We start from the raw sequence: 7545 nt of genomic DNA on the forward strand, positions 1-7545 counted from the left end.
AGTGAGGTGAAAGAGGCTGAGCAAACTGCACATATATATATATATATAAACTAGTCAAACATCAAATTGAAAAAATATATATATATTACTTGCTATGTCACATACTGCTGAGGATGCCCGTGTATTCCGTGAGATCCTGCAACGTGACGAAGAATGCAAACACTGCTTTGAGTGTGGTGCTTTAAGTCCACAGTGGTGCGATGTGAATCACGGTGTTTTTGTCTGCCTGGACTGCAGTGGTGTTCACCGCAGCTTGGGGGTCCACCTTTCGTTTGTGCGTAGTCCCACCATGGATGGATGGACCAACTGGCGGCCGGAAAAACTTCGCCAGATGCAAATTGGTGGTAACCGGAGAGCCCGCGAATACTTTGAACGAAATGGAGTTCCCAAGGCACCCATCAGAGAGCGTTACCAATCTCTTGGTGCGCTACGGTACGGTGCCATGTTGGAAGCGGAAGCTCTTGGCCAACCGTTTGATGAGAGCTCGTGGGCACCACCTGAGTGGTACGAGCGCATGGTGCAAAGTGAGCGAAACCGACCGAATGGCGAGGGGATGCCTCCGCAAGCACCTCAACAACATCGACCAATCAACGGCATGTGGGGAGAGGGCCATGGCAGTACGGGAAGTGGTGGTGGTAAGGAGTGGTTGGATACTCTCAGCGGTGGGTGGTCCGTATTTTCAAAGAAGACAAAAGAGATAGCGGAAACGGCCGGCGCTCAAGCGCGATCTCTCATAACAGAAACGAATGTCGAGGGTGTAAAGGGCACGTTGGCGTCAGGTTGGGGCGCGATCTCGGGGTTTGCTACGCAGATGTCGTCGAAGCTTCTGAATAAAAATCAGGAAGATGATTTGAGCGTTTTGTCGGATATGACCCAACATGTAAAAACGGCAGTACAGGATGACAACCAAGGTTTAGTGGGTCGAAACATGACCCAAAGCCACTCTGAGGTTGGAAATGCGGCTTTTAAGGGTCAAGCAAACCCTTACGATGGGGACTTCCAATCAAAGAAAGACTAAAAATAGCCTGTTACATGGTAGTGTATACGACTATTTGTGAATATATGCCGCCTCTTTTTCAACCCGAGTGAGCGGAGCATTGGAACAAGGTGTCTTGGTGTCGCTTAAGTCTCTATGTGGGCAAGTTGTGTGTGCGTGTGTGGGGAGGGTTCCAGGTTGGTCTACTGTGCAAGTCGCACGCAAATTTTTATTCCTGGTTCTAATTTCGCAGCCTGCATAAGGGTAAGTGTCTCTGTTCGTCGAAACTTATATGATTAGCTTTATGTACTGGGGTATACGAAAAAAAAAAGCGGTAAAGGGTGTTCCCGGTTAGCTTGAGAGTCTCTCCTTTTAGTCAGAGGAAATAAACCGTACGGTAGAGGAAGTGTGTACTGTTCGCCTCGTGCTTTTTCAGTTTGTCTCAACTCTGACTTCTCTATACTACGGTTTGATACCTTTGCTTTCGTTTCTATTGGGTAACTTGAACAGTTCTACATTCTTTTACTTTATTTTTATTTTATTCTTCCAACGCCCCCTTGTAAATCATGGGCACTTCCCCTCTTGGCGTTCTTCTCGCTGTTATAATAGCGCTTCACGAGCCGAATGGGATCCCTATTCAAGCTACGTGACCATTGGTACACTAGGTATGGCGGGGAAGAGTTTAGTCACACACAGCCACTCGCTGTGGGAAATATTGACAATCATGCAAGTGGGGAGAACAAAATAATTATAGGTTCTTTTTCGGGGTTGCTACGCATTATGCAACCAATGAAGAAGGGTGCGGCCTTACCGGAAGATACACTTCTCGAAAAGGACCTTGGTGAACCAATCCTGCAGCTAGCATGTCGTCCCTTAGAGTTGAACTCTAAAGGAGTTGCAGCAAACCTATTAGCTGTGCTATTCCCCAAACGTCTCGCCCTTTTCCGTGTTAGGTGTGGGAAAACTAGGAGTGGAGAAAAGGAAAATTCTGGTGCCTTTAACGCGTCATGTAGCATTCACCTATGTTATAAAACGTCCTTGGAGGGACATGCATACAATTTCACGTGTGGTGCTTTTGGTGGTGCTAAGCATGAGATGGTGTGCGTGCAGTCGATGGACGGCCAACTCACTATCGTTGATCGCAACCTAGTTTTACTGCGGTTCCTTCTTCCAGAGAAGGAATTTCTTTTGCCGGGGTGTTTAACATACTGCCGTAATAGAGATTGCTTCCTCACGTGCAACTCCTCAATGAAGGTTCTGTGCTACAAATTTAGTGCGCTTACCAACGACCAGCCACAGACGGAAACTCAGGGCGGCGCTCTCAAGAGCATTAAGTCTGAGGAACACAAGGAAACTTTGACACCCTTGTGGGCGTTTCCGTTAGGTGAGGATGCAATTGCCATTGAAGTGTGTCGTTTTTCCCGTGGACTTGCAGAAAACGACGCTGACATCGTTATATTATGTCAGTACGCTTTGTTCGTTCTTAAGCTTAACGGCCAGATGCGGTATTCGAAGCGCCTGGACGTGGCGGGATTGTGCCTTACCTCCTACGACGTACCTGCCGCCGGGGCGTCCAATGTCCTCGTTGGAACCGCAACTGGTTCGGTTTTAGTGTTTTCTGATACGTCACTCGAGTGGAGTGCAAAAATGACTGAGGGTGTTCCCTTGTGCATGGAAGTGACACAACTGATGGAGATGCAAGGGCTTGTTGTATCACTGAACACGGAAGGAACTGTTGCAGTCAATTATCTTGGCACGGATCCGGAGGAGGAGCCAATTCAACCACTGCAGAGCAAAGAGGTAGATTACGCTGAAGCTGTTGATGAACTTCGACGGGTGCAGCAAGCCATCAAGCGAATAACAAACGCGGAAGATGGTACGAGCAAGACGCGGGAGGCAGAAAAGGTATTGGAGGTGACTTGGGATGTTATTGGAGATGAAGAGAATTCTCCTGCAGAGGTCGTGGTGCTTCTAGTAATTCGAAATTGCAGCAAAGACATGACGGCGTTCCGAGTCACAGCACTTCTGCAGGTTGTAATACCTATTGAAGTGGATGCTCATAAACACACCATAGAGAGCATCACACCGGGTGGCAGTGCCCGCATTACAGTGCGATTCAGCACACCAAGCAGTCTAAATTATGTCATTCCCTCTTCCCTTGACGCGCGAGTTGTGATCCTGTACACATGTGGCCGCACCACGGGGTGTAGTGTAGGTACCACTATACATCTTCCCTTTACCCTTGTGGCCCAGCCGATACCTTATGTGGATGCTTCAAATTTTGTGTTACAGTTTGACACAAACAAATCTGAACCCCCATCACTCATAGACGTCTTCACCGATTTTGCGCAAAGCGAGCACATATCGTCCAACTTGCTAGCAATACAGTACGTAAACGGTGCGCACGCAGTCCTTTTCGTATCGAGGAATGCTGGGAGGTTTCGATTGCAAGCCTCAACAATGGAGGCGTTGTGGCTCTTTACCTTCGAGTTACATGCAAGGTTACTTACTTTTTATGATTCGGAGGTGCAGTTCACCTTTCCAAATCCTATCCCATTGGATGATTACTTTCGGGTGATTGATGAGCACGTTGAGACGAGGAAGCAGCTCAACACGGCGAAGAATACACTTGCGCGGGCTTCTCAAATGTTTTTCGCAGTGCAAAAGCGTCTCTTGGCTCTTTTTCGCACTAACAGTTCAACATCTGTTGCACTAACAAGTACTCTGTTGGGGGCTTGCTACGGTAACCTTCAGCGGTGCACAGACACCGTTTGTCGACTTATCTTGCAAAGGAAAAAGGCGGCAGCATCACTGTGCTGCTGCTCAAGACTCGTTGTAATGGATTTGCTAATAAAGTGCCAAAAGACGCTGACTGATCCCGAGGATATTCATCTCATCGAGTCGATCTTTACATGTTCCATTGACGCTGATGACGAATTAGACTGGGAAGAGAGCACCGATGCAGCGCTGGGTCGGCTTGTCGTAGGTAATAAAGGAAGCTGTGACTTCATACCGGCAGATCTTTCCGCCAACGATGGTATGTTTGTAGAACCCAACGTCGAGCGCTTGAGGAAGCGGATTACTGAGTTTTTCGACAAACTTCTCAGTGGAGCATTGACCTCCTTCCTGAAGTGAGTATAAATGACGCTACCACCTGCGTTGGATCTTTTTGCGAACATCCGACCCACGCGCGGACAAATATGCAAAGTTTGAAAAAAACAGAAAGAAACGGAGCCGACAATGCGTCGAGTGGCGATTTCACATTTTTGTTTTCCGTCTTGGTTTGCCGTCAGCTACTTTGGAGAATTTCTCTGTGCTAAATTGTTGTTACCACTGTTTCATTTTCATTTTTTTCCTTTCCGACGGCTACAGCTTTGCCCCCTTTTCCCTTTCAATTTATCCTTTCCTGCTCCCCAAATCCCCTTGAGAGGAAGATCTTCAGTGTCTCCTTGTATTACTGGGAAGGGGGCGAAGACGAAGAAATGGCTAGTGTTTTACCATCCGCTCCACCGGGATCGGCTGTTATTTCCTCTAAGAGGAGGTCTCGAAGGGGCGCTCAAAGGTTGGCAGGCAAGCAACCCGATGTCAAACATATTGGTGTAAGTCAAACGGTTATTGACAGACTCGATTTGATGAGTTTACACCAGGAGCTCCTGGAAACATTTTCCACATTTGACGTGCAAGGGGGGATGCGGCGGAAGGGTCAAAGGGGATCCTTTGCCTCTAAATTCAACCATGTACCCATAGCAAAAGGAATCGTGAACAGAACTAATTCTTGTTTTATGAACGCAATGCTCCAGGCAATAATTTTTACCCCGCCCCTTGCTCAATTGATCATTTCTGCTTCCGACAGTGAGTTGTGCCCAACACTCTCTGCGTTAGGCAAGTGGATGTTGAGTTATTGGACGAAACCAGCTAATCAATCTATTAGCCCCCCTCAACTCTCCGTTGCTCAGTCTGCAAATGAGGGAGTCGCCTCGACGTACTTGCTGTTGGCCAGAATGAACGGCTATGCGCAAGAAGATGCGCTTGAGTTTTTACAGCATCTTCTCGATACGATAAATACTGAGCTGTGCTCTTTGGAAAAACATTACTGTAATCGTGCTGCGATTGATAGTGGCGATGAAAAAGGATGGACATTTGTGCATGGGCGTGAGCGCCGATCGTTGCGCGAGGAGAAAACAGGACCCCACTCGATTCTACTCGACGCTGTGTTTGGTGGTACGATACAAAGCCACTTGAAGGGAAAGAGCCGTGTCCGAAGCCACGCCTCCGTTGTTTTAGATCGCTTCTTTGTGTTACAGGTTGATGTTGGTTTTAATGCTGAGTGCACGTTGGAGGAGGCCCTCGAACGCACACTCCAGACAGAGAAAGTGTACGATGATTCACGTGCGAAAGACTTGGTAAAGACAATGAAACTGCACCAGCTGCCGCTAGTGCTCTTCGCCCAACTACGGAGATGGGCCGTGACAGCTGAGGGTGAACTTGTAAAACTCGATAACATTGTACGCTTTGGAAAGACGCTGGTGTTGCCCAAGTCTATATGCTCGGATGAAACGTTGAGCGGGACGGCAAGAACGTATCAACTTGTTGCGTTTGTGGCTCACCGTGGCTCCGCGACGGGTTGTGGCCATTATGTGACGTATATTGTGAACGCGTCTTTACCTGAGAACGCGCGTTCTAATTCATTGGTTACCGGGGGAGAAGAAGTGCTTACACTCTGCAATGACGTGCGGATTTCACATGTCACCATGCGGGAGGCGATTGAAGGCGAAGCGGCGTACTTGTTAGTGTACCAGCGCAAGACATGAAATTTGTCTTTTTATCGTAGTTCATGTGAGTATGCGAGATGAACTGTATAAGTGTACTTTCTCGTTGCTTCACGCCACGTGTATATATTATATACTGAGGACGAATTTAAACACCGCTTCTGCTTGTGCAAATGTGTGACTCATTATTTGTGGGTTAAATGTACCGGCTCCCATACCTTCGCTTGTAGTTGTGGTTTTCGAATGGTGAACCACTCGAAGGAGTAGTTTTCTCTCCTCTGTTTTTTTGTTTTTACCTCTCTTTCTTTTTTTTCGTGTAGGTGATCGTGTAGAAGTTTAGCTTCCGCGTTTCACGGTACATATTTTCCGTACGTGCACCAGCAAGTGCACATAAAAAGACCTGTGATTCCTGCGTGTGTGAATAAAAATTTTAGAGTCCAGACTCTGGAGTACAGACGCTGTGGAGCTGTAAAGAAAAAGAAGGTATGTTCTACAAAATGAAATTGGAGAGGAATATAAAAGTGGAGCCTCATCTTCTAGAGCGGACCTTACACCGCCATCTTGAAGAGTACCTTCGTAAGGCGGTTGAGGGGACGCCGCTGCACCTATCGCTAGGAAATGCGTTGCGAAGTGGTTTGGCCCGCACAAATCAGAATTCTTCGGCGGTCATTATTGCCGTCCTCGACATATTAAACACAAGTTCGCTGGAAGGAAGGGTGTTGGATGACGGGAGCGTGTCCTTCTTCGTGAAGTACGAGGGGCTTGTGTTTAAACTTCACCGTGGTGAGGTAATTGACGTGATAGTCAGTAGTGTGGAGCGTGAGGGCTGGTGGGGTGACGTAATGGGCGTCGGGCGCATGTACATTAGTCGTGGACAAATGGGCAATGAGTGGGTTTACGAAAGTGATGGTATGAGGGGTATTTGGATCACAAAAGATGGCGCACGGTCCGTAAAGGAGGGGGAAATTGTTCGCGTACGTGTGGTTGCGGAGACACCACAGTCGGAAGGCGTACTGGCAGTTGGTTCGATGGTAGGGAATTATTTAGGACCACTGTAGTGTTGATTGTAATGAAAGTGGCAAACTGAGAGAAATGTGGATGAGGAAATGCAAGAACAGCGGAGAGGGACTGAATCACAGTTTTAAATGATTATAAATGCATATATGCATCTTTCAGTCAACGCATGCGCGGACTTGTGCACATACAGTGCTATCGGCTATTTTTTAGAACATGTGCGTTTGTGCAAATGATGACTTCTACCTCTACTAGTGACTAGTCTTTATTTTCCTAAATATTTTCTTCTGGTTAAGTGTATTGTAAACTAAAGGAGAGATGCAACATGACAATGTTGGAGACCGGGAGTCGAAGCGCACCAGTGAGTTAGACGACAAGAGGCGTTCTGCGTATCGATGGTCACTTGCGATACTTGGACTGGCCACTGTTGTTACCTTTGCATTCGCCTGGCGGAAGTTGTACCGATTTAACCAACGTGAGTTGGTTTTGCAACGGAAACTGCAAATGGATAGGTCACTTGCCGCCGCTCTGGCGGAGGTGCCCGGTCGCCGTTTTACGGTAATGGATGTAAACCCAGAAGCTCTCCGTAAGAGCGCACTAATCACATGAAAGAAGCGTAGAACAGACATTGTTCTGCGGGCGATGCCGCGATGGGGAAGATGATTGTGTCAAATGTGCCACTTTAGTCTTTATCGTTCCTGCGCATATCGTTCAAAGTTTTTCTTAATCTTTTTTTTCTACTCGGCGCGGACGAAATTATAGCATATATATATATATATATATATA

The 7545-nt window shown here is 47.3% G+C and overlaps 5 protein-coding genes across 5 annotated transcripts; all 5 read left to right on the forward strand.

Annotated features, from left to right (window-relative positions):
• Window positions 1-94: 94 nt before the first annotated feature.
• Window positions 95-1018, forward strand: TEOVI_000116900 (ADP-ribosylation factor GTPase activating protein 1, putative; the record flags this gene model as incomplete). Its single annotated transcript, XM_067224449.1, has 1 exon — window positions 95-1018. One exon carries the CDS (start codon window positions 95-97, stop codon window positions 1016-1018), a length of 924 nt encoding a protein of 307 aa, XP_067080550.1.
• Window positions 1019-1600: 582 nt separating this feature from the next.
• TEOVI_000117000 (PTHB1 N-terminus/PTHB1 C-terminus, putative) lies at window positions 1601-4111 on the forward strand (the record flags this gene model as incomplete). The annotated part of the gene is made up of 1 exon (XM_067224450.1): window positions 1601-4111. One exon carries the CDS (start codon window positions 1601-1603, stop codon window positions 4109-4111), a length of 2511 nt encoding a protein of 836 aa, XP_067080551.1.
• A 347-nt stretch (window positions 4112-4458) lies between these two features.
• On the forward strand, window positions 4459-5787 carry TEOVI_000117100 (ubiquitin carboxyl-terminal hydrolase, putative; the record flags this gene model as incomplete). The annotated part of the gene is made up of 1 exon (XM_067224451.1): window positions 4459-5787. The coding sequence occupies one exon, from the start codon at window positions 4459-4461 to the stop codon at window positions 5785-5787; it is 1329 nt and encodes a 442-aa protein (XP_067080552.1).
• A 443-nt stretch (window positions 5788-6230) lies between these two features.
• TEOVI_000117200 (RNA polymerase subunit, putative) lies at window positions 6231-6803 on the forward strand (the record flags this gene model as incomplete). The annotated part of the gene is made up of 1 exon (XM_067224452.1): window positions 6231-6803. The coding sequence occupies one exon, from the start codon at window positions 6231-6233 to the stop codon at window positions 6801-6803; it is 573 nt and encodes a 190-aa protein (XP_067080553.1).
• Window positions 6804-7077: 274 nt separating this feature from the next.
• TEOVI_000117300 (uncharacterized protein) lies at window positions 7078-7368 on the forward strand (the record flags this gene model as incomplete). The annotated part of the gene is made up of 1 exon (XM_067224453.1): window positions 7078-7368. One exon carries the CDS (start codon window positions 7078-7080, stop codon window positions 7366-7368), a length of 291 nt encoding a protein of 96 aa, XP_067080554.1.
• Between the last annotated feature and the right edge of the window lie 177 nt (window positions 7369-7545).

The sequence above is a fragment of the Trypanosoma equiperdum genome (genome assembly GCF_001457755.1).
Source record: "Trypanosoma equiperdum strain OVI genome assembly, contig: ctg_305, whole genome shotgun sequence".
NCBI lineage: Eukaryota > Euglenozoa > Kinetoplastea > Trypanosomatida > Trypanosomatidae > Trypanosoma > Trypanosoma equiperdum.